Raw genomic sequence first — 27,150 nt, forward strand, 5'->3', positions numbered from 1 at the left:
TAAAAGAAGCAATTCACGACCACACGCCAGTTGGTTATACCTCCACGCTGCTTTTCATACACGGCCGTTTTGCTACGCTAGCTCAGCTATGAAGGCTAATGTCGCGTCGCTTATACCTGACACCGTTTTGTGCGGAAAAAGTACGATGTAAGGTGGAAAGAGGAGCCTCTGCACATCAGACACGATGTTTATCTATCTGAGCAAGAAGGTGAGTTTGATTAAAAAACAAAAAACAACAACAACAACAACAACAACAAAAAAGTAACTTAGACCTGACTTTATAATCGCCTGATCGCAATTATTAGAGCACATAGAGATGTTTTTGTAAAATCGTCCTAATGGCTTGCCGGCTAATTGGCTTCTCAGCAACAGGTAGTGGGACATTGGAGCACTATTGTAGTGAAATAAAATCAAGAACGACTGTGGAGGTGTTCACAATTAGTCGTGTGCCGATTAACGATCAACCCAAATGCCTTGGACGTGACGACAGCCCTGACGTTCTCATATTTGCTTACGCACTCTCCTGACTTCACAGATCCCCATCCCTTACAACCTCCATGTGAAATGTCTCTCCTGGAACAAAGACGAAGGCTTCATTGCCTGCGGAGGAGAGGACGGCTTTCTGAGGGTCCTCAAACTCGACACCCACACAGGTAAGAACTGGCCCTGGGAGCCGGAAGGTCCAAAAACCACTCATTGCGTGTTACGAGACCGGTTCTTGAACCCCTTCTACCCGGCCTCGGAGGGTTTGCAGTTTGTAGACTTACTGCTGAGGTGGATTTTCCAACAGGGGATGAAGTGTTGACTACTCGCAAATGTGCATTCCGTTCAAACTCCAAGTCGGGGGGTGATTTGAGAATTATAAGCAGCAACACATTCTGGCTCCTAATCCGCCGGTAATGGCGGAGATTCTTACATAAAGATCCCAGTGTGTTCGTTTGCCCTCTGATACCCTAATAAGCCTTATGGTGTTGAAGGGCCAATAGTGCTCCACCACAATGTACTTACCAACCAGCCCAGAAATCAGTGTTTTTAACCAATTTCCGTAATGCCTTCTTTTGCCTTGGTACTTTAGATACTCTAGATCAGTTCTATTCAGATGCACCAGATTTTCCACCTGTTATGTATATTATTAAGACACATACTGCTTCTGCATGTCACATGTTTGTTATTTGTGGAGTTGAATTACTTTTAGCTGTCATGTATTTTCTCCCATGAATGTTAACTATGAAGAAGAAACATCTTGTAATGTCACTCAGTAGCAAAACCATTATGTGTTTTTACAGTCGCTTAGCAAAACACAAGTCAGCAAATTGTGAATTGAAGCTTCAGATGTTTGAACACCCCTGCTCCAGATGATCTAGGTACTCCAGATGATGGTTGCCAATAAGATTGTCCATTTGTGATATGTTCTCACAAAATAGCTGCGATATCTGCTCTGTCAATAAATGTTATTATTTTATTCATGCGACGCCGTTCAGCTTCCCGGAATTGGCACAAAAATATCAGTTCCACTGTTGCCCGTTCATGCCCATGTGATTCAGATTTCACAATCTGGCAACAAAAAAAAAATCTCTACAGTTATGTGTATATTATGTTTAGTTTGGATAACTTGTAGGTTGTAGTACATCTATTCCGCTGGTTCAAAAATGGGTCAAAGAGTATTTTTCTTCACTTGTGTGTGTGTGTGTCATGTGTGTGTGTTTTTTTTTTTTTTTTTTGTTTTGTTTTTTTTAAACAGATGATGCTAAACTGAAAGGACTCGCCGCCCCCAGTAACCTCTCCATGAACCAGACTCTGGAGGGACACAGCGGTAAGTTATACAGTCAAAATGAACAATATAACAGGGCACCAATGGCTGAATATTTCAGTAAGAATTTACAATTGGTTATCAAGCAATCCCATCAATGTGTTTTCATACAGCTGTATATCATGAAGTATTAGTAGTCATTATTATTATTATTATTATTATCAGGCAAACTGTCAACGAAAACAGTTCTTGTTGCGCATTGTCGGTGCCGTCGGAGAGGGAGACAGGTGCGCAAATTGTGCCCCGATTGCTCCCTCTCCATGCCCCCGATGCGTGCACATCGTCGTTTGGGTTAGGGTTAGGGTTAGGGTGGATTTCGCCCCCTGTAAACAATAATTAACAAAAGATGTAAAGCTATAAATTAGCAAAAAGCCCTAAATTAAACCAAAATAAAACCAAAAAAAACCAACTCTGGCTCTAAACACTTCAAGATTCAAGATTCAAGATTTTTTATTTGTCACATACATATACATACTTCCATACATATATGAAGTGAAATGTAATGCAACGCACCCGGTGATAGCACACAATATGTCCTAGGAAAAAATAGAAAATAAAATAAAAAGTAGAAAATTATTTTCTAATAGACCGACTAACTGACTCCTAAAACGTAATACAGTAAGTGGAATACTTATAGAATAAGATAAAAATATATAGAATAAAATACAATAAAAATGAATTGAAATAAAATGGAATGGATAGAAGGATGTGATAGATAGGATATGCCTATGTATATACAGATATGTGCATTTAAAGTGGCATGTGAATTAAAGTGGCATGTGAATGTGAATAGAGGGAGTAGTGTTTGGGATAATACAGCACAGTATTCAACAGTACGGCGCAGCAATACGGCATCACGAACAACCCTGAACAGTGACACAGTATGCGGTACAGTATGCTACATACAGTACAGTAGGTAGTGGAGCCTAGTGTATGGCTCGGTTAGGACCCCTGCTGAGGTCAGCGTTGACAGTTCTAATGGCGTCCGGGAAAAAACTCTCACTTACTGGAACATAGAAAAGATGTCAATATACAATTAAGCTAAGAATATTTATGACTTCTGAACACCACAATCTGGATTTATGTGAACATTATGAGAATGGATATTGAATTGAACTTGTTTCGCCATTCATGCACGCAAAGGTGCAGTCCAAGTGGTCACGTGGAATGAGCAGTACCAGAAGCTGACGACAAGTGACCAGAACGGACTCATCATCGTGTGGATGCTCCACGAAGGTCAGCGTCGCGGTGGAACTATCTCAAAATATCACACTGCGTGACAGCCGCTTGAGTCCACCGTCAATGTTCCCCCCGTCCCCTCAGGCTCGTGGTGCGAAGAGATGATCAACAACCGGAACAAGTCGGTGGTGAGGAGCATGAGCTGGAACGCGGACGGACAAAAGATCTGCATCGTCTACGAGGACGGCGCGGTGATCGTGGGCTCCGTGGACGGTACGCCAAGTGGTTCAGCTCCGACTCTTAAGGCCTGCTTCACAGCGAGTCCGTAATCGCATCCTCCCCCTAGTGTCGGAGGAACCGCGCCAAGAGTTGCACGTCACAAAATACGTCAGAGAAAATGGGAGAGCTTGTTTTTTCCAATATAACAGCGAGAGAAACGTTATCAACGTCATTATTTTATATACGTGACTTATTTACTTCGTTTTAAGCCCAGTTCCAATAACAAAAAACTTGTCTGACGTCACTTCCGGCCGTAGTGTTGGACCAAAACTTGTGGCATGAGTTTAAAAATTTGGAAGCATCCCGAAGCCTCGAACACACGCAGAAATTCCACACCGCAGCGCATCATAGCCTTTAGTGTGAGAAATACAACTCTCCATGAGAGTGGATGGACTTCCTTCTCATGGATTTAGTTTGTTGGATGGGGTGGGAATCAGGCTTTAGTCAGAACCTTAGAACAGTGTTTTTCAACCACTGTGCTGTGAGAGATCGCCAGGTACGCTGAGGAAATATTGCAAGATATGTAATAATAGAAAAATTTGCTCTTATGTTGCAAGATCAAAATTGCAAGGTTGGTCAATCAATCAATCAATCAATCAATCAACTCATTTTATTCATCAGTTCCAGACAGAATATCAACTCTGTTTATCAGACCAAGTTTCACACTGAAAGTTCAGACTATTCTCTTTTTTGAGAGTCGGTCACTTCCCGATTCTCTTTGTGCGTTTGATTCAGTCTGTGACGCAGGGCGGGCGCGAGTGAGAAGAGTCAAGTGTGCCAAATGTTTCTTTTTTTTACCTTGGACTTGAATTTAGTTCTCAGTAGTTGTTTTCAGTTTATGAGTCAAAATTTGACTTGCTCTTTCCGGAAAGACTCCAGACTCCCGAGTCATTTCAAAGATTGTTTGCTACGAACGAATTGTTCGCAAATCGCTACTAATTATTAGGCCACAATAATAAGCACAGTTATACAAGTTTCTGATTTTTTTAGTGATTGACCGGATGGTGTGTTCAATGGGAGGTTGGGAAACATTGCTTTAGAAAAGCCTTTCCATAGGATAGATCAAATACGAGTCACTATTCTAACCTGCCGCATTTCGCAGCACTGTACTGCTGGCTAGATGTAAAAAAATCTCGGAAATTCCTTTCTTGGTCCAATATAAGATTATAGCAGATTTACGTTCCTCAAGATGTTTTCTCTCTCTTAACTTTCACTTAACTTATATTAAAAGGCTTAGGCTACCGGATCCACCAGCATTTCCCTTCACTCACCCACTTGTTGAACAGCGCAAACGGCGATCTTACGGTTCCCTTTGATGCAAACGTGCAGATCAGCCTCATCCTTCCATATTCAGTGTGATGTCAAGTCAGAATGTGAAACCGTTTTGATAAAATAAGGTTATAAATGAACTAATGTCTTCTTTGTGTGATAAAGAAGAAGAGCTGACGTCACATCCGTGAACAATGTTTTAGAGAAACAACAACAGATAAACACCAGAAGTAAGCAATTGAACTTCTCCGTAAAAAACGTCAACTCCATGTTGTTATGGATTGTGAGAAGAGGGCGGAAGAAGCTCTCAATCATAATATTGCAGAACTGGCAGCGGGCGGCAGCGGACGGCAGCAAGCGGGTGCCCCCAGAAGACAACAACATCTACAACAGGCCACTTTCTAAAATCTGTCATTGTTGAAGAACAATAAAGGCAGGAAATGGGGATGTTTGGAAGTTCCAGAACAATGGAGGGGTCATGCTTGTGTGGTGAGCATAAACGTAGAATAAAAAAAAATTACTTAAATTTAAAATTAAAGGATTAACTTTAATTATGCATTTGCAATATTTTTTATAAATGACTGATTCAAATATTATTTCTGAAAAACTCATTCAACATTATCTCATCGAGGGAGAACAGCACTATCTAAATGTAACCACTTAAAACACTAATTGTGTCTCTAAATGTGTATTCTGTTCTGCAAAAGTCTGGAAATCCTTTCTTAAAGTTTAAAGCCTGTTTTTTTTCAGAAATTCTGTTTGTTAAAACCTTAATTTCTAATAAGTCATAGCTTCCAAAATTTTTGCTTGATTCCCACAAGCGATACATTGTTTTGAAGCCTTGATTCTACATGTTCATAGTATGCGAAAGATGTCACATTCAAAATGTGATTCTAAATGGTCACATATTCATTACGTCGCAGCATAAGCAGCTGCTGAGTTGTATTATACTTTTTTTTTTTTTTTCTTTCTAGGTAACCGGATTTGGGGAAAGGAGCTAAAAGGAATTCAGCTTGCTCATGTGGCCTGGTCCCCAGAGAGCAAGATCCTCCTCTTCGGCATGGCCAACGGGGAAGTCCACATCTATGACAACCAGGGAAACTTCATTGTAAGTGCCAAAACGGCGAGCATAACAAAGCAGTACTACTTGGTGGCAAGTCATGATGAGCCTAACTTAAATAAACGAAACAAAATGCATGATGAAGCAAAAAGTGGTTAGTCCTAATTTTTTACCTCACGAGCTACCTAAAGGAAACCGTTCTAATAACAGTTCATACAATCATGTAGTTCAAGGATTCCCAACCTTTTTATTATCACGGACAGCAGTGCACAAAATGTTCTCGGACTAGAGGAGGGGGTGACAGTCTCCCCCTCAAGCACAGTGGAAATTAAAAATGAAATACATGAAATACATCTACAGTAAAACAGACTGTTTCTATTTGTTTTTTTTTTGGTTTTTTTTGAGAAACCGGGACATGCAGCCGAGGTAAGAGTGGACAAAGAGTAACTGACTGTCTCCCCGTTATGCATGGAAGAAAATAAATATATTTAATACATCTACAGTTAAGAGTGTTATTAGGGTCACTCGAAAAAAAGTACCCCTGTATTTTGAGAATAAACTCGGAATTCCACTCCTGATTCCGGGACTGGCGAGAAGAGCGAGGAGCACAGACCCGGCGAGGGGACACTTCCCACCCGCACTGCGGCCGCCCGCAACCGTTAAGCAGCGGACGGTGCAGCTCAGTAGGGAAAATAAATAATAGATATATAAATATAGATAAATATTACATAAATACATCTACAATAAAAACATACCGTTTTTATTAGTTTTCGCTGGCCTGTTTTTGATCTGGATTGCTCTGATCGGGTTTTGCAAAATAGAAAAGCACAGGCTAAATAGGGCACCCTCGCCCGCCTTCTCACGGCCCAGTGGCAAATTCCCCGCGGTCCAACACTGGTCCGCGGCACAGTGGTTGGGAACCCCTGATCTTGTTCATAACCAAATCAGATCTAGTTACTTACCAAATACTTACTTACCCAGACAAATATATAGTACTTACTGTAAGATGAAGATGATTTGTTCAAAAGTCCTACTTTTTGTTGAATTTTGTCCTATAAATGTCGTAAAAATAATTTATTTAGTATTTATTTTTGCCAGATCAAGTTACGCATAGCACAGAAAAGCTGCTTTAGTCGGTTTGTGTCGATTTTTTAACATCATGACCATGTTTGTATCATCTGCTATTCCAGTCCAACATCCAGTCATGCTATGAAGGTTGAGACTGGGGTTCTTCTTCCTTCCTTTTGGTGGCAGGTGAAGATGAGCATCAGCTGCCTCGGCAACGTGATGGGAGCCATCAGCATCGCGGGGATCCACTGGTACGCCGGGGCCGAGGGCTTTGTGGAGCCCGACTGCCCCTGCCTGGCCATCTGCTTCGACAACGGCCGCTGCCAGGTCATGCGCTACGAGAACGACGAGAGTAAGCCAACGGCAGCATCGCTAACTGTAGTTGTTACGATTTAAAGTTAAGTCATACTACATCTTACTATCATTCACCTTTTCTGCCACGCTACCCGTCCCTGAGATTTGACAGGCTCCCGAAAATACATCAAATTGAGCGGCTCGGTCCCGGCGGGTGGCTATTACTTTGCCGTAGGATGTGTCCGACGGTTTTCGCGTAAATCCTGTTTTTGTGCTGAAATTGTGCTCAAGAGGTTTCTTATAGGAAAATGGAGTGCAGGACAGAAAAATACATGGAAAAGTTATACATCGAAACTTTATCAACTTCCCGGCTGCACATGGGCCCGCTAACTTTTTTACAATTTCTGGATGAGTTGTCCGGTCCTGATTATTATTTTTCCCTGCAGACCCGGTGATCATCGACACCATGATGAATGTGGTCAGCATCCAGTGGAACCAGTGCGGCAGTGTGCTGGCGGTGGCGGGCTCCATCCGGGCCTCCAGCTCAGAGAAAGAGTTCAACGTGGTCCAGTTCTACACGCCCTTTGGAGAGGTACAAGATCCACGTTTGGAACAGGAAATTACCCTTCCTTTGTTGACTTGGGAAAGTGAATTTCAGTGTTTTATTTGAACACCTGTGAGTAGCAGATCTCCATTAAAAAAAAAAATTGTGGGAAAATGGGTCACTCTGGGACTGGAATGGGTTGGCTTTTGAGAATTGTGCCTATTTAACCAGGTAATTGTCTGGTCAGTGCTGAATACTAGGTTTCTGCAAAAAGCAATAACATGGTTTTAACAAGAACGACCCCTCACTCTGGCGTTATTATTTTATTTTATTTTTTTGGTGCTGGGGTAGCATCTGAGAACTCTGAAGGTACCGGGCAAGCAGATGACAGCCGTCGCCTGGGAGGGAGGAGGGCTGCGCATCGCCCTGGCAGTGGACTCTTCCATCTTCTTTGCCAACATCAGGCCAGATTACAAGGTATACATCAGAACCTAGAAGTACTATTAATTATTTTGCGCGGTTTTTAAAGAGTTGTTTCCCAAAATTGAGTTGGGGACAGATTTGTAGTTGAAACTATGGAGTTCAATGAGCTACTTCAGTATAATTTTCTAGCTATCTGAAAATATACAATAAACCAAACATTTAACTGTACACAATAAAATGTCTAATTTTAACTGTAAATCTAAGTAAAGTAAATCTAATAAAAAAAAAAGCCGATCCTATACAATAACTTATGTAATAAACAGTTAACCAGGAAGATGAACTTATGATAGAAATGCGGATGTACTATGAATCTGACATATAAGCCTTAATATAAACCTAAATATGAGCCTTAAACAGTAAACAAAATGTTGGCAATAAGCCTATTAACCAAAGACATTCCACAGTAAAAACGTCTGTTTTCATTCATTATTATTTGTATTAATTATTATTGATTATTAATTGTTTTATATAAGTATTATTCATTTTAGTGATTCATTTGTATTAATTATGAATAATTATTGTTAATTGTGGATGAATACTGACGAGATGCTTTTCAATCTGCCGTACTTATACACAAAATAGATTATTATTATTTTTTCTGTTTGGCCCAGTGGGGCTACTGCTCCAGCACGGTAGTGTACGCCTGCACCAAGCCCGAGCGCCAGGAGTACTGCGTGGTCTTCTGGGACACCAAGAATAACGAGAAGTTTGTCAAATACGTCAAGAGTCTGATGTCCATCACCACCTCGGGGGACTTTTGCATCCTGGCCACCAAGGCGGACGACACCCACCCTCAGGTAAACGGGAATCGGTCCTCACATAAATATCCAGGATCCGAGAAAAGTACCATGATGGAGGCAAAATGGACGTTCTGGACATCCTGTAACTGTATTGTAGGCCGTCCCAAATGCTTCTCTGCATGTCTCGCCTTCCGCTTTTCTAACTCGTTTTTCTGACTCGTCGCCATGAAGGAGGACGCGGACGTGGAGTCGACGAGTCACGCTAGGGTAGGGTAACGTACTAACCAAAACCCACTAACAACTAATTCATTAAATCAACTAATCAAGTAGGAGCTACATGTTGTTAAATGTTGACGTTACGCTGGTATCTGTGTTGCAGTACGTGCTGGTTCTGTGTAACTCCATCGGGACACCACTGGATTCAAAGTACACCGACATCGGTGAGTGGGTGCGTGGGAAAGCGAGTCAAGGTTTCTTGCTTAAAGTTTCAAAATGGTGGTATGGTCTTTTGGTGTCTTTGGTCCAATAAAGGCTGACCCTTCCTGATTTTTAGAGTTCTCTCCTATTCAGGGTTTAGGGTTAGGGGTTAGAGGTAGCCCTGACCCCTAGTCAATTATTTTACTTAGATGTAATCAGCATTTTCTTTTAGCACTTATCTCTTATCTGTCTTTTTACTTATTTTTGACTTGTTTTTTATCCAGAACATTACACATATCTTGGTTACGCTGACCTATATTTATCTTACAATTTTAATTATTTTTATTTTTTATTTCTTATTTATTTATTCATTTGTTGTTTTGTATTTATTCATTTTTACCTATTTTATAAATTATTAACTTTTAGCATACTCACTAGTGTTTTGCAGTTCCTTTTAACTACATTTTACCTGGAGAGACCTTGGAGCCTGTAAGGAGAAAATAGGAGAACATTTAAAATGTATTCAAATTGAAAATTAACTAAAATAAATTAAGGAGAAAATAGGAAATGAATTCAAATTATAAACAAATACCTACTTCTTATACTTACCTTTATTCTGAAAGAGGGGGACCATTATATTGTAGCCTGTGACCCTTCCCAATGGGAATCCTGTTAAAACATAACCCATCTACTACACCTAACCCCTAACCGTTTATTGTACTTAACATTAGAAAACCACCGGTGGAGTTTGGTAACCGGCTTTGTAACAGTCATCTCTGGACCTTACTGGCCCAAAGGTCGGCAAAGTCCTTGAGGACAACTTGTCGGATCATCAGATAAACTTTGGGCCCACCACATCCTACGGTAGAGGGCTTGGTTAGCGGCCATCTTCATATTGCACAGACGTTCTGCATTCCTTTTCAGCGTGATGCCCAAAGTTCAAAGCTGCAATTGGGCTGAATGTGGGTCATCTAACCGAGCGAGCTAAATAAACAAGGGTGGAGGCTTAATAAGGCCTTCTTAACCCCAAAGGGCATACCAACCACTACCTTTACACGTGGAGGGATAGACCTGGCTTCCAGCAGATTAAATGGAGTTAGTTTTGTCGTATATGTTCTATATTTGATTCTGCCTATTTCCACCAGATCTGGTTTCTCTATATTTGGATAGTCAGTTGTTAATACTCAACTCTGTATAAACGGACTAAAAGTTGACTTCCTTTTGAGTCAGTGTTGATGCTTCATTTATGATGTTCCTACACCAAAATTAGCAGGAATACCTGTTTTTTTTAAACACGGATAAACCCACGAAAAATAAGCAAGTGGAAGAGACCCAAATGTATTTGTCTACTGTCAATAGGAAAAGCCCATTGACATGTCATATGAAATGATCGATTGATACACCGTATTCTTGTCTATTAACATGCCAACGTCCGGAACTTCAACACGCATCACAACGCTCCTGTAAATGGGCCAAAATGAGTGTGTCAACCCGGGTGTCCTGTTGGCACCCTGAGTGGATCGGAGGTGGAGCCCATAAAAACCCGTGGCTATTGCAGGGTAATTTGACCTGGAACTGAAACCCGGGTTTTTCCTTTCCCACTGAAGACAAATGCCGGATGTTACCGGGGGTTACCGGGTTTTTGGTGCAGTGGGAAAGGGGCATTAGTAGGTCCATCAGAGACCCAAATGTATTTGCATAAGCACTGAAAAAGTGAGTTTTTCACAATAGCTTTAAGCAAAATTGACTTGAGATGCTGAGTTACGTGTTGGCAGGGTTCAACAGAAATGGTTACTGATATTTTAATATTGCTATTACAGTCGGAACCAGAACACCTCACGTGCGATGGTGCATTTAGTTTACTCACGTTGTTTTAATACCTTTGTTCTTCAAAATCTTATGTGAAAACATCAGATTTCCACACAGTCGGAGAAGGTAAAAGTGTGCTTCCTGCTCATAGTTGAGTTATAAAATGCCAGCACACAATGGAGCGACTCTCCTGCTGGGCTGCTGACAGCGCTGTCAGCCGGAGAGTCAACCAGGGGACGAGAGTAGAGCAAGGTTATTGCAGTCATGACAAACAACTCGCTTTGGCGAATGTCGCATTTTTCACTTCAGTCGGGTGACTTAATTGTGTGAATCGTCAAACCAATCCGAAGAGGGTTTTTTTGGGGGCGACCCCTTTCAGCATTTTTTATTTAATTTTTTTTTATCTGTCCGAGAGAATGCCGCCATCCGTGATTGAAGAACTAGTGCACTCGTTCTCTGATATTACATTAGAACAACAGCTCTAGTCTCCGGTTGAAAGCACTCCAAAGCAGGGAGTGATGCTGCGTTCACGGGCTCGGAAAACTGTAAGGCGTGTTAAAAGTGATGCGATCGGGGGAACTCGGAAAATGTTCGGCAACCACCATAAGTATTTCAGACCTTTTTTCACCATACATGTGTTTGCATCCCTGTACAGTCAACTAAAACTAAACAAAACAACTACAACTAGGTGTGAAAAGACATTTTAGTTTATACTAAACAGAAAAAAAAGAAAACTAACTGAAACGATATTGTGTACTTACAAAACGAACCAAAATAAAAATATACAGGAAATGTCTTTAGTTTTTATAGTCAATTCGGTCAAATTTTTCAACAGCTGTTAGCCGTTACAACACAATAACCAGCTCTTATTTTTGAAGACAGAGAGCATTAATAATGAACATGGCTCAGACCTCATCTAGTGGAGAGCTACTTTTAAATGGAAAGATGCAAATTAGAATTTACCATTGTTATCAAGGAGGGGACAAACAGGACTGCTGAGATTCTTATTGTCTGTGTGGTGAACATACACTGTACATGTTGTGGGTGTAAGAGTGAGACCGTGACAGAGGCTAAGTGGGATTAGGCCAAGTGTGACCAGAGGAGAGTGTTATCACAGCTCTTGTCTGTCTTGACAGGATTACAATTCTGTAAGGTATCAGATAAAACACGAACTACCCAGAATTTTGTTCGGTTACTGTACCGAAAGCCTTTAAACATTATTTTATGTCACATTTTCATCATTAAGTTGACTTATAACTGCATAGTATGTTTATTACTCAAAATATAAGGTGACCAAAAACGGCAGCCGGATTTTCAGTTTGGGCAACCAAAAGCTGATGGCTGGTTGCCAGCCTGGTAACCATTTTTAAAAGTTAGTGTTGAGCCCTGATTGGCATGACTTAACCAAGTTAAGTGTTACTGTAGGTCCTTATCAGGCTCACACCACAGCAGCCAGGGTGGAACACCATCAAATCGAGTTCTTCCAAATTAGTTCCAACACCACACTGACATCATTGAAACTGCATCTCCTCCTGGTTCTCGTTCACGTTGTCAGATCCGCTGTTTGTCACCATGACGAAGACGCACGTGATCGTGGCTTCCAAGGAGGCCTTCTACATGTGGCAGTACCGCGTGGCCAAAAAGCTGACCGCCCTGGAGATCAACCAGGTGACCAGAACCCGCAAGGAAGGAAGGGAGAGGTGAGTGGCGAGCAGAAATCCCTGGAACGGCCGCGGTGTCGTAAATTGCGGCACACATCGAGCGCACCGCGGGAATTTTTTGCAGGGAGGCAATATAGCACAGAGGCGTTTCATTGGCTCCCGAACCTCGGCACAGAGCGTTGTTTGCACTGACGGTACAGTGAAAGATATCCATTCATCGGCCCTGAATAGAAAGCGTCTAGAAAGCTTGTCCCAGACGCAGGGCCCAGCCCGGGGCAAGACCCGGTGTCCTGCCAGGCTGATCCTGCCGCCCCTGCCAAGTAAATAACCCCTTTCTCTCTGCCTCTTTCCTCTTTGTCCCTTAGTTATTATCCATTTTCCCCCTCACTGTCTCTCTTTCACTGGCATTTCTCTCTCCCCCGCCCGCCTCTTCCAGGGTCTACCACATCGACAGCACTCCGTCCGGAGCCGGTGCCACAGAGGGCGGAGGCGGTCTGGATTTGGCCAAAGCCTTCACAGTTACGTAACAAGCAAAAAAAGAAGTGGAAAGGGGGTCGCGGGGTGGCTAAATACAGATTTCCACAAGTTCAGCACAAGAGTAATTGTGCTTTTGTTGTGGCTTTATTGAATTGGGGTGGCCGCACGGAGATTGAATCTATTCTTAGCACACAGACGAAAAACATATCGACATTCAAAAATGTCAAATCGTCGAAGCAGGTCACCATTGCTGTTTTCCAGAAATCTGAAATTTAAGTGAAATGCTCGAGTTTTAGGTCGTCCTCTATTTCCGTCCAAGACGATGGAGCATTATTTCGGTTTTCGATGAAGCTTGTCTACTAGAATTTTACTTTATTTTCTTTTTCCAGGAGTTATTGTAGTTTGTGACACCTGGCAAATACTACTATAAATAAATGTGAAAAAGTAAAGTGCTTCAACCAGTGTGCGTTGGCAGATTTAAACAATATCTAATTGTTATAACCCATTTATAACACCCTAGACTCTGTAATAACTTGGTAAATACCTAGTAAAAATGTATAATTTACACCCTATATACCTAGACCAATTATTTACCCTGTGCATATAATCACATTTGTATATTCTGGATATTTTTTATATATTTAGGCTATTTCTGTTCTGTGTTTTTGGCTTATTTGTATATATTTTAATCATAATTGTTAATGATATGAAAATTTACATTTTCATATATTTCATTTTTACACATTTACTGATTCTGAAATAGTCTCGACATATTATGTACGCGATAAGGACGATGTAGGATAAGAGCGGTTATATGCTGATCACACTTTTTTTAAAATCAACTTCAGGTGACGCGGGATCCCATCTGTTGTATTACGGCGACGGACAAAACGCTCATTGTGGTACGTCACTACTCAGCTTCGCTAGAGCGAGATTAAACCAAAGTCTATTTATTATTTTGTCAATAGTTTGTTCTTTACACGTTTGTGTTCGGTGTGTAAAATAAAGGGCCGCGAGTCGGGCGTTCTCCACCGCTACAGCCTCCCAAATGTGGCCCTGGTGCAGAAATACACCCTGACCAGCAGAGCGTACCACCTCTCCTTGAACTGCAACTCCAGGCAAGCGCATTCGCTTTCCTGACAGTATTATGGGAGTCCAAACCGATTCTAAAATAAAGTCATTGCCGTCTCCCTATTGTGCGCCCTCCAGCCGCCTGGCCGTCATCAACATCACGGGCGTGCTGACCTTGCTGAACCTGGAGTCGCGTCCCGCTCCGGCCAACAGCCCCGGGAGCCAGGCCAGCGCCGCCACTGGCGATCCGGCCAAGTTCGAGCGCAAGGACGTCTGGGACATGAAGTGGGCCAACGACAACCCCGACCACTTCGCCATGATGGAGAAGACCCGGATGTACGTGTTCCGGAACCTCGACCCGGAGGTGAGACGGACCAGATTGGCATTGGCAGTGGCACTAGTGTCTCAAAAAAAAAAAAAAAGAAACTTAACAGTCAGGGGAAAAAAAGCCAACATGCAAAAATAAACAAAATATACAAAATGCAATTCTATGGAGATGATAAGTTAAAAGGCACTAGCTGGGGCATAGTGGTGGTATGATTGCTAGTATGGTTTTGGGTATAAATTATAAATATAGATGGATATACTGTATAGGGTGAATAAATATGTATGCCATAAAACAGACATGGATAACAATGAGTACATATAAGTTATTTCAATGTTATCACATTGTCTTCCCTGTTATTATTGTATTATATGACGGTGTTTCAAGGGGTCCTATTATGAAAAACTCACTTTTTCAGTGTTTGTGCACATACATTTGGGTCTCTGATGGGCCTACTGCAACACAAACTGTGAAATCTGACAACCCAGTCAGTTTTTTGTGGGCAGCCTTTTTCAGAAAACATGTCCTGATACATGCGGTTGCATACGTCACTGGGCCCACTTTAGAATTAGAACCCCCCCCATCTGAGTAACTCCACCCACGGCTGGGGAAATAACAAAAGTGGAATTAGAAGAAAGAGGAATTAATACCAACTGTCTGTGAATAAATTGCAGACGATGAGAGAGTATTTAAAAAATAATTCTGCTGTGTTTCTTAAAAAAATTGAATAAAAAGGTATGAGGTGCATAGACTGTAGCTTGCTGAACGGCAAACAAAGTCGGAACAAATTTAAAAAATTAGGCCTTGTAGATCTAATATGGCTGATATCTTGTCATAGAAAAATTACTATTAATGTTGTTTTGGGGTTTTTTTTGTTTTTTTTCAGGAGCCCATCCAGACGTCGGGATACATTTGTAACTTCGAGGACCTGGAAATCAAATCGGTCCTGCTCGACGAGATCCTCAAGGTGAATAAACGATTCAAAAATTCAGTTCGGTGCCTCTGTCTAAGCTTGTATCGTTACACCATTGAATTCAACTTCTAAAATGTTTGACTGTGAATGAAGAATGACATATGTCTGCCTCCAGACACAACTCCAAAAAAGTTGTGTTTCTGCTTGAATGGACTATTCAGCGGTGCGTTTACGAAATTCTTTTCCCTACAGGACCCAGAAAGGCCGAACAAGGACTACCTCATCAACTTTGAGATCCGCTCGCTGAGGGACAGCCGCGCCCTCATCGAGAAGGTGGGCATCGAAGACGCCTCGCAGTTCATCGAGGACAACCCGCACCCACGACTCTGGTAAATGAATCACAGGTTCAGTCGCCTCCGATCTGTCCATCCCGACTTTAGTCTGTATTTACAACTTACATCCGACATAGATTTCCAGAGATATGTGTTGTGTGTGTGTGTGTGTGTGTGTGTGTGTGTGTGTGTGTGTGTGTGTGTGTGTGTGTGTGTGTGTGTGTGTGTGTGTGTGTGTGTGTGTGTGTGTGTGTGTGTGTGTGTGTGTGTGTTTGGAGGATGGTGTTTGGAGGATGGTGTTTGGAGGTGTCAGGCGGACTTTTTTGGAGGTGTCAGGGGGACTTTCAGGGTCTTGGGTTCGTTGTTTTATAAGGGTTTCAGAGTTATTTGGTTGATTGGAGATAGCGTTGGAACTTTGTAACATTTTTCCCACATTGGCGGCAGAAAGGAGAAGAAAACCGCTCAATGTTGGCTTCAAGGGCGGCTTTGCACACTGACCTGAATGTATGCCTTGGGAGGGTCCTCACTTTTCCCTGACGCTGTGTCACGGATTTGTGGCGAGACTCGGCCCGGGCGGCGGCCCGGAGTGACGTCATCCGCAGGAGCTCTCTGGCTGCCGTTTGGGTTTTCGCGTTGGCCCTCCAAATACAGTAGGCAAACCCTGGAAACCAAAACCGACGCCTCCCGTCCTTGGTGCCTGGAGCTATTCGTGTGAATAAGAAAATGAATAGGTCTCCCGCATTTGATCCGTTTAATCTCATAGTGAGTTGGACACAGAATGATGGTCATTTAAACCGAAATGTGCAATATCGCCGTTGCATTCGGGGGCCTTAACAGTGTTGCATGCTCTTCCCACCAACTCCAGCTGTGAGTGATAACATCATGAGCTGTGTATATTGTGTATTTTCATATCACAAAGACGGTAACAGAAGAATAAATTTATTTTAAGGCAGTATAGGAATCCTATCATATTGGTTTAATAATATGTTTGTAGTACTAACGATCCCACAAAAAAGTCAGAAACTGATCCGCTCGCGATGATCTGCATTTTATGGTAGTGATGTAAAGACTCTTGAACGATTTGTTTGTCGTGAACAAATCTTTTAAATCTACAGTCAGGAGTCACTCCAGCAAAATAATTTCGTTTTGGCAGCGACTTGGTAGCTGCAGCCAGGCACACTTTCTATAACTTTCACCTTTTGATTAAATGGTTCTCGACTGGCTCACTGGCTCACGACTTTCGATTCACAGACTCTTGACTCTCGATTCAATGTGACTTTCGACTTACTAACTCTGAACGCACTAACTCTGGATGCACTGACTCTGGACGCACTGACTCTCAACATACTGTTTCTTGACCCAATGAATCTTGATTCACTGACTCTCGTCTCTTGATTCACAAACGAGAAGAGCCGTCGTCAAAAGTCTCCGCACACCAGCCAAAACCGTTCATTGCTATTTTCCAGGCGTCTCCTGGCAGAGGCGGCCCTGCAGAAGCTGGACCTGAAGACGGCCGAGCAGGCCTTCGTCCACTGCAAGGATTACCAGGGCATCGAGTTCGTCAAGCGCCTGGGCAACCTGCAGAGCGAAGCCATGAAGCAGGCCGAGGTGGCGGCCTACTTCAGCAGGTTCGAGGAGGCCGAGAGGATGTACCTGGACATGGACCGCAGGTATGATAGCATAGCATAAATGATCAGGCTCTTCGTCCAAAGTGACTTACAATAAGTAGTATTAGTACAAGTGGAACTACCAGTGAAATATAAAATATACATCTGGGAAAATTACTGCGACTACCAGGAACTTTTTCTTTCAGTCTTTAGGTGGGATGAAGTTTGGTTTTTCTGAACTGTTTCTAGAACTCTGCTATTTGAAACTCAACCCTCTCTCTTTCCCTCCGTTCAGGGACCTGGCGATCAGCCTCAGGATCAAACTGGGCGACTGGTTCCGGGTGCTGCAGCTGCTCACCACGGGCTCAGGGGACTGCGACGACGCGCTGCTGGAGCAGGCCTACAACGCCATCGGAGACTACTTTGCCGACCGACAGAAGTGGTATGCGCCGTTTGCGTCGGCCATCTTGGCTCTAAAAACACATCTTAATTGGCCATTGGAAAGGAAGCGTATTGTCCATCCTGTCGTCCTTCCTCCAGGGTGAACGCGGTGCAGTACTACCTGCAGGGGAGGAACCAGGAGAGGCTGGCAGAGTGCTACTACATGCTGGAGGATTACGACGGCCTGGAGAGGCTAACCAGCTCCCTGCCAGAGAACCACAAGCTGCTGCCGGTGACTAGTACTACATACACCACGTTCCAAATTATTATACAAGTTGGATTTAAGTGTCATAAACATTTAATTTATTTTGATGGTATTGTGTCTCAGGGCTCTTTGGATGACTGAAATCAATCTCAGACACCTGTGATAATTAGTTTGCCAGGTGAGCCCCATTAAAGGAAAACTACTTAAGAAGGACGTTCCACATTATTAAGCAGGCCACAGGTTTCAAGCAACATGGGAAAGAAAAAGGATCTCTGCTGCCGAAAAGTGTCAAATAGTGCGATGCCTTGGACAAGGTATGAAAACATTCAAAATTTCACGAAAACTTAAGCGTGATCATCGTACTGCGAAGAGATTTGTGGCTGATTCAGAGCACAGACGGGTTGGTGCAGATAAAGGCATCATGAGGAAGGTTTCTGCCAGACAAATTCATGGGATTAAGAGAGCAGCTGCTAAAATGCCGTTACAAAGCAGCAAACAGGTATTTGAAGCTGCTGGTGCCTCTGGAGTCCAGCGAACCTCAAGGTATAGGATCCTCCAGAGGCTTGTGCAGTTGTGCATAAACCTACTATTGGGCCACCCCTAAGCAATGCTCACAAGCAGAAACGGTTGCGGTGGGCCCAGAAATACATGAAGACTCATTTTCAAACAGTCTTGTTTACCGATGAGTGCCGTGCAACCCTGGATGGTCCAGATGGATGGAGTAGTGGATGGTTGGTGGATGGCCACCATGTCCCAGCAAGGCTGCAACGTCAGCAAGGAGGTGACGGAGTCATGTTTTGGGCCAGAATCATGGGGAGAGGGCGGGATGCCCCTTTAGGGTCCCTGAAGGTGTGAAAATGACCTCGGCAAAGTATATTGAGTTTGTGACTGAGCACTTTCTTCCATGGTACAAAAACAAGAACCTGCCTTCTGTAGCAAAATCATCTCCACGCATGACAATGCACCATCTCATGCTGCAAAGAACACCTCTGTGTCATTGGCTGCTATGGGCATAAAAGGAGAGAAACTCATGGTGTGGCCCCCATCCTCCCCTGACCTCCACCCTATTGAGAACCTTTGGAGCATCCTCAAGCAAAAGATCTATGAGGGTGGGAGGCAGTTTGCATCAAAACAGCAGCTCTGGGAGGCTGTTCTGACGTCCTGCAAAGAAATTCAAGCAGAAACTCTCCAAAAACTCACAAGTTCAATGGAGGCAAGAATTGTGAAGGTGATATCAAAGAAGGCTCCTATGTTCACATGGAACTTGGCCTGTTAAGATGTTTTTGATTGAAATAGCTTTTGATTTCAGTAACTATGACCTCCTAATGCTGCAAATCAACAAATGACCATTTTCAGTTCTTTACAACCTACAAAATGTTTTGAAACTCTGTTGTGCATAATCATTTGGAACAGCGCATTTTGAGTTTTTTATTTTTGAAAAAAATACTGTTATCATTGGGAGGTTTGTTCAATAACATTCAAATTATACTCTAACGGTTGATGACTTGGAAATCATACTGACTGTAATTTGCATCGACTATTTAGGAAAATCAGAGAAAATTATAATTTCCATAATAATTTGGAACGCGGTGTAATGTGTTTCAAATTTTTATTTTATATATAGAATGTGCTCTCAATACATGATGTGTGTTAAATAGAGAATGTGTTGTCTATCTTTCTCTATCTTTCTCTTTTTGTCTGTCTGTCTGTCTATCTATCTATCTATCTATCTATCTATCTATCTATCTATCTATCTATCTATCTATCTATCTATCTATCTATCTATCTATCTATCTATCTATCTATCTATCTATCTATCTATCTATCTATCTATCTATCTATCTATCTATCTATCTATCTATCTATCTATCTATCTATCTATCTATCTATCTATCTATCTATCTATCCCTTCCCCTTTTCTCTCGGTGTCAGGACATTGGTCAGATGTTTGTCACGGTGGGGATGTGTGAGCAGGCGGTCAGCGCCTACCTGAGGTGCAACCAGCCCAAGGCCGCCGTCGACACCTGCGTCCACCTCAACCAGGTGAGCGGCATCACCTAGCAGCACCTGCCTCTGATTTCACCCCTTTCTGAATAAGTGATGTTTCGTCTCTCAAATGATGCGTCTCCATTAAGCATTTTGTTCAACACACACAACACAGTACAGGCTGTCCTTTCTATGTGGGTCTCACAAAGGCTGAAAGAAATGGGATCTCTTTACACCCACAATGAATATCTTGGGATATTTTCAAATATCTTGGAATGTGTTGACTATCTTGACTATCTTGGAATAATTGTATAGTAGTAGTAATAATAACAGTAACGACCCAACAATGAAGCAAAAAAGACAGCAGTATTTTTTTTAAATACTATAATAAAATGAAATACAGTTAAATACAGTAAAAAGTCACTCAACTTGATCAGTTTCCACAAATAACATTCAATACATCATACGCTTCTTACCCTCCAGGCCAGAGTGTAACTGTGCTGGGCTTTTATTCAGGGATAACTGGGAATTACATTTCCTCTGAATATGCCAAGAAAGGGCCCCATATCTTTTATTTTTTATTTTTTTTTTGGGATGAGGCTTTTATTGTAAAACTTTTTTTCTAGCTGTATAATGGTTGAATATATCCTTCACCATAAAGTTTGAGAGGGGGGTGTTGGTCATTTCCATTTAATCCGTATCAGACTTGTAGCCAGTAATGTAAACAAAGGCTATGCGATCTGATTGGAGTTTAGGGGATGGTATTTGGGACGGAATGACCCCAAATGGCAGCAGTAATGGCATTAGGATCATTTAGTGTCCCAGTTATCACAGACAGCGTACTAAAAATTCCTGGCCAGTAATTGCACAGAGCTGGGCATGACCCAGACATACTGTATGTGCAGGGGCCTGACGACATCTATCGCACAAGGGCTCAATATTATCATCGATTTTGGAAAGTCTAACTTTGGTCCTGGGTGGTGGACAACTGTCCATTGGATCAGAGCATGTCTGACGCAAACAGACAAGGTATGCACCCGTCTAAGAACAGCCTCCCAATGTTCCACAGCCATCTCCTCTCCTTCCACCCAAAGAGGAATATCTTGAATATCTTGGAATATTCTGAATAACTTGGAATATCTTGGAATATCTTGTTATATCTTGAATATTTTGGAATATCTTGAATATCCTGAATATTTTGAGTATCTTGAATATATTGAATATTTTGGAATATCCTGAATATCTTGAATATTTTGGAATATCCTGAATATCTTGAGTATCTTGAATATCTTGAATATCTTGAATATTTTGGAATATCTTGGGTATCTTGAATATCTTGAATATTTTGGAATATCTTGGGTATCTTGAATATCTGGACTATCTTGAATATTTTGAGTATCTTGAATATTTTGGAATATCCTGAATATCTTGAGTATCTTGAATATCTTGGAATATCTTGAATATTTTGAGTATCTTGAATATCTTGAATATTTTGGAATATCTTGAATATCCTGAATATTTTGAGAATCTTGAATATTTTGAGTATTTTGAAAATTTTTGAATATCTTGGAATATATTGAATATCTTGGAATATCTTGAATATCCGGAATATTTTGAGTATCCTGAATAACTTTAATATTTTGGAATATCTTGAATATCCCGAATATCTTGATTATGCCGTATACCCTGAGTATCTTGGAATATCTTGAATTTTTTGGAATATCTTGAATATTTTGAGTATCTGGAATATCTTGACTGTTTTGGAATATCTCCCGTATCCTGAATATCTTGAGTATCCTGAATATCTTGAGCATTTTGGAATATCTTGAATATTTTGGAATATCTTAAATATCCTGAATATGTTTAATATCCTGATTATTTTCAATATTTTGGAACATCTTGAATATCCTGAATTTCTTGAGTATTCTGAACCTCTTGAATATTTTGGAATATCTTGAGTATACTGAATATCTTGGAATATATTGAATATCCTGAATATCTCGAGTATTCTGAACATCTTGAATGTTTTGGAATATCTTGAATATCTTGCCTGCATATGCATGAAGGAGCCCACAGCATCATATACTGCTTGTACTGTCTCAGATGTGGGATCTTTCCTACACAGACCTTTCAAAGCTGAGCTTCAGCGCACTCAGGCTGTCAGGGTTAGGGTCAGGGTTAGGGTTAGGGTCAGGGTTAGGGTTAGGGTCAGGGTCAGGGTTAGGGTTAGGGTCAGGGTTAGGGTTAGGTTCAGGGTCAGGGTTAGGGTTAGGTTTAGGTTTAGGGTTAGGGTCAGGGTCAGGGTTAGAGTTAGGGTCAGGGTTAGGGTTAGGGTCAGGGTTAGGGTCAGGGTTAGGGTCAGGGTTAGGGTTAGGTTCAGGGTCAGGGTTAGGGTTAGGTTTAGGTTCAGGGTTAGGGTCAGGGTCAGGGTTAGAGTTAGGGTCAGGGTTAGGGTCAGGGTTAGGTTAGGGTCAGGGTTAGGGTTAGGGTCAGGGTCAGGGTTAGGGTCAGGGTTAGAGTCAGGGTTAGGTTCAGGGTCAGGGTTAGGTTCAGGGTCAGGGTCAGGGTTAGGGTCAGGGTCAGGGTTAGGGTTAGGTTCAGGGTCAGGGTTAGGGTTAGGGTCAGGGTTAGGGTCAGGGTTAGAGTCAGGGTTAGGGTCAGGGTCAGGGTTAGGTTAGGGTTAGGGTCAGGGTTAAGGTCAGGGTTAGGGTCAGGGTTAGGGTTAGGTTAGGGTCAGGGTTAGGGTCAGGGTTAGGGTTAGGTTCAGGGTTAGGGTCAGGGTTAGAGTCAGGGTTAGAGTCAGGGTTAGGGTTAGGTTCAGGGTTAGGTTCAGGGTTAGGGTCAGGGTTAGGGTCAGGGTTAGGGTTGCCTTTGCCACATCTGCTCTGGCAACAAACACAGTAAAAGGGGCAGATTCCGAGCCTCAAAGGAGACATGTAAATGATTGTAAGCATCAGGTTCCTCCCTTTCAGGAGCTTCTTCCCGCTGAGCTAATGTGCCTGTTGACATCACAATGACAGGGAGGCTTTGTGCAGCTGCGGCTGTAATGGGAGGCTTTCCGTTTGACTTTTCCTGTTTGAAACACACAGAATCTGCATGTCTGAAAAGGGCTGAAGCTCTTCCATTGTTCAAAATGCCAGGGCCCTAATTTGTCATTAAATGGCACGTTGGAGGTACTTCTACAGCTAACCCTTACTCTCGTTTTCGGGATTATTTTGAGCTTTCGGGATTGTGAGATGCATTGAAATGGAGTTGAATTCTGAAGATTGCAGTATAGTGACATTTCCATTTGAATGATAATGTTGGCTTTGCTTTTCAGTGGAACAAAGCCGTGGAGTTGGCCAAGAACCACAACATGAAAGAGATCAAATCCCTCCTCGGTAAATATGCGTCGCACCTGCTGGAGAAGAACAAAACTCTAGAGGCGGTGGAGCTGTATCGAAAAGCCCACCACTTCCTGGACGCCGCCAAACTCATGTTCAAGGTGCGTTCACAGCGCCTGTCGGGCCTTAACAAGCTGAAAAGCTGCTGAAACCACATTTTTTCAATTACTATGAACTTTTCACGAGAAAAACAATTCAACTTTAAAGCTCTGGTGTTTTACTGTTCGTAGCTGGCTAAGCTGTTGGCGATTTAGTTAGCTAGTTGGCTAGTTAGATAGGTTGCTGGCGTCTTAGTTTGGTAGTTAGCTATTTAGCTGGGTAGCTGGCTAGTTAGCTGGGTAGTTGACTAGTTAGCTAGTTAGTTAGGCAGTTGCTCGTTTGGTAGTTGACTAGTTAGCCAGGTAGTTGGCTAGTTAGTAAGATTATTGGCTAGTTAGTTAGATAGTTGGATAGTTAGGAAGTTGCCTAATTAGTAATGTATTTGGCTAGTTAGTTAGATATTTGGATAGTTATTCAGGCAGTTGACTAGTTAGTAAGGTTATTGGCTGGTTAGCTAGGTAGTTGTCTTGTTAGTACAGCAACTGGCTAGTTAGTTAGTCTGATAATTAGGTAGTTGGCTAGTTAGATGTTTAGTTGGCTAATTATTAAGGTACTTAGCTAGTTAGTTAGGTAGTTGGCTCGTTAGTAAGGTACTTGGCTAGTTAGTTAGATAGTTAGGTAATTGACTAGTTAGTACGGTGATTAGCTAGTTTGTTAGACAGTTGGCTAGTAAGTTAGGTAGTTGATTAGTTAGTAAGATACATGGCTAGTTAGTTGGATAGTTGGTTAAGTAGTTGACTAGTTAGTAAGGTAATTGGCTAGTTAGTTAGATAGTTGGATAGTTAGTTAGGTAGTTGGCGAGTTAGATATAAATGAACTATAAATGAAACAAACGTTGCATGTCAAAGTTCAGGTGGTCAGTCAAACTCTACCAGAACTTTTCAATATTTTTTTTCACAATATCCCGTCCCCATCGTACCCTCCTGAATCTTTTGAAACATGTAAAGTCTCCAATGGTTAGTCAAGTACCAGGACCTAGTTCAACTAGTGCCTTTTATAATCTGGAAGATCATAGCTAAGTACTTGTAATGTATTTTTTCCCTTCTCCTAAAATGTCTTCGTTCCTGCCTCATTCTCACAAAAGGGCAACATTAAACAGGCTTGGTTCTGATGTATATTACACCGTGCGGTGGATTTTCAGATAGCGGAGGAGGAGGCGAAGAAGCGGAGCAGGCCGCTGAGGGTGAAGAAGCTGTACGTGCTGGCGGCGCTGCTGGTTGAAAACTATCACGGGCAGGTGAAGACCTCGCAGCAGAGCAAGGCCCAAGGGAAGAAGTCTGAGGTACGGTTAGGGCGCAATTCCTCTGATTTCCGGTTACTGCCGTCCGTTCTGGGACTTCAGGTAAATGATATATAGTTCCCGCTTGTGCCTTTGTGTCCAGGCTACGTCAGCCCTCGCCGGACTGCTGGAGGAGGACGCCACCTCCTTAGACAACCGCATCGTGGACACCGCCTGGCGGGGAGCGGAGGCCTACCACTTCTTCCTGCTGGCCCAGAGGCAGCTGTACGAGGGCTACATGGAGAACGCCATGCGCACAGGTACCGCCTCCGCACGAGTGTGAGAAGAATACCAATAGGCAGTTGAAGGACAATCCATGCCCGCGAACGTGTTTAATGTTTGTCCGGACGAAGTTCACAAACTGTGCTTTCCAACCTGTTCATCGGCAGTGTCATTTGGAGTTCGGTCTAATTTGCGCTTGGAAGGCTTTCGGTTTTATGGCGCCAACCGCCAGCCTGTTGCGACCTGCCTGGCCCTGTCTGTAGAGAGGCTGTTGAATCTCGGGTTGTAAAATGATTCCGGCCTGCGTGGTTAAGACGAGTCGTACCGGTTAGAAAATCATCTCCAGTCAAGATTCCACCTCAACGTATCATTTGAGCCGGTAAGTCGCTGTGTAATAAACGGAAGGGGGTTATTTTGCGTTCATGTCCGGCTGGCTGTACGTCGCCCCCTCACAGCCCTCCACCTGCGCGACTATGAGGACATCATCCCGGCGGTGGAGATCTACTCCCTGCTGGCCATCTGCTCGTCGGCCAGCCGGGCCTTCGGCAGCTGCTCGCGGGCCTTCATCAAGCTGGAGTCGCTGGAGAACCTGGACGCCGAGCAGCGGCAGCTCTACGAGGACCTGGCGCTGGAGATCTTCACCCGCCACAGCCCCAAGGACAACCGACCGCTGGAGATGGACGGCTCGCAGGACGGGTGAGGGGCAGGAAAAGCCTGATTACCATCGAAAAATGACTAAAAGTGTATATAAATGTTAGGTACTGCACACGTAGTTGACACATCCAGTTTATTAATGTATCAACAAGGTAAAAGTGTCTTTGTTTTACCCTTTACCAACCTATACCCTCAGAATAGATACAGGTTTATTTATAGGCAATTCAGTTAGCTATTTGAGGTAAAAAGATGACCTTCTGGTGCCTAAATGTACCAGATGTAAATCCAATAGTTTTAGGAGTTTCCAAATTAATTCTAAATGAGATGGATAACTTTATTTTTATTTTTTTTAATGCAACAGCCTTCTTAGATTCATTCTTGAAATCGAAATGAGTCAAAGACACACTTTTGACAAATAACGGTTCTGCACACTTCAATTTAAGATGGGATAAGATAAAACTGTATTCATCCCTGTGGGGAAGTGTAGGTGTCACAGGAACTGTTGACGAGTCAGCAATATGTTTGTATAGAGCCGTCACTCGAGACTCCATTTCTCACTCGTGACGAAAGGTTAGACTCTTTTTTTTTTTTTTTTTTGGGCGACTCTGTTCTGGACGAGTCACGCGGTAAAGAGAGTAGTTAACATTCTTTCAGACTCTTTGTTTGTTTGATTCAGTTTGGCGTGACGCACGGTGAGCGAGGGAGGACTTCCTGTGAACGGTGAACAAGAGTCAGAGGCGTCGGCTCGGCTCGGAGTCGTGAATGGAATTCTCGGGAATCATTTGATTCCGTCAGAATGATTAATGTTGGTGCCAAGAGTAGATTCGCCACGTTCAATATGAATCTTGGCCCCACTCGCTCGCCCCGGTCTTTTCAGTGACTCCTGAGCCACTGAAAAGACTCACGACAGACATTTCCCCAAATGCATTTTCCCACCAGCTGATTGCGAAACCTTAACGTTGACAGGGGGGAAGGGAAGTTGCCGACGTGCATCGTGACGGGTCGCCCCATCCCGGAGTACCAGATGTGGATGTGCAGCGTTTGCAAGCACTGCGCCGTGGAGCAGCTGATCGAGGTCTACAACTACTGCCCGCTGTGCCACTCCTCCCTGGCTGAACCATAGAATCGCAACGTACACCCCCTGAGTGGCGGAAAACATATGAATCGTATCCAATTACAAATCCAAAAATCTGGGTGTTTTTTTGGATTTAGATCGTATGCTTGGATTAGAAATGGGAAATGAAACGTCCACATTACAATTGATAATGTAAAAACAGCGGCCAAATGCCAGGTTTGGCGTTTCCACTTTCCAGTTTACATAGAACTAGTTTACATGACTTGTTTTTGTGTGGGGGACAATAGATCAAAGTGGCCTACTTCGTCTATCCTGGACCAGCAGTGGTTTGTACTGCAGTTGTCACAATCAAATGGTCTGCACTGTCATTTTTTTCGTTGGCTTCTGTAACAAGTGCTGCGGTGAAGGGAACTTCATGTTTCCACATAGTTTCATGACATTCTAATGTGGAATTTCAAAGCAAAAGCC

At 42.7% G+C, this 27,150-nt stretch overlaps 1 protein-coding gene across 1 annotated transcript; it reads left to right on the forward strand.

Annotated features, from left to right (window-relative positions):
- Positions 1-27,150, forward strand: wdr35 (WD repeat domain 35). The gene is made up of 27 exons (XM_080011723.1): positions 1-208; positions 536-653; positions 1,742-1,813; positions 2,954-3,046; positions 3,134-3,262; positions 5,512-5,645; positions 6,852-7,017; positions 7,406-7,551; positions 7,855-7,980; positions 8,598-8,783; positions 9,106-9,166; positions 12,508-12,652; positions 13,050-13,131; positions 13,939-13,992; positions 14,099-14,208; positions 14,300-14,525; positions 15,373-15,453; positions 15,652-15,788; positions 17,198-17,401; positions 17,634-17,780; positions 17,879-18,011; positions 19,917-20,027; positions 23,290-23,454; positions 24,594-24,734; positions 24,835-24,991; positions 25,409-25,649; positions 26,574-27,150. Exons 1-27 carry the CDS (start codon positions 185-187, stop codon positions 26,728-26,730), a joined length of 3,546 nt encoding a protein of 1,181 aa, XP_079867849.1. The 5' UTR covers positions 1-184; the 3' UTR covers positions 26,731-27,150.

The sequence above is a fragment of the Zeus faber genome (genome assembly GCF_960531495.2).
Source record: "Zeus faber genome assembly, chromosome: 13".
Taxonomy (NCBI): Eukaryota; Metazoa; Chordata; class Actinopteri; order Zeiformes; family Zeidae; genus Zeus; species Zeus faber.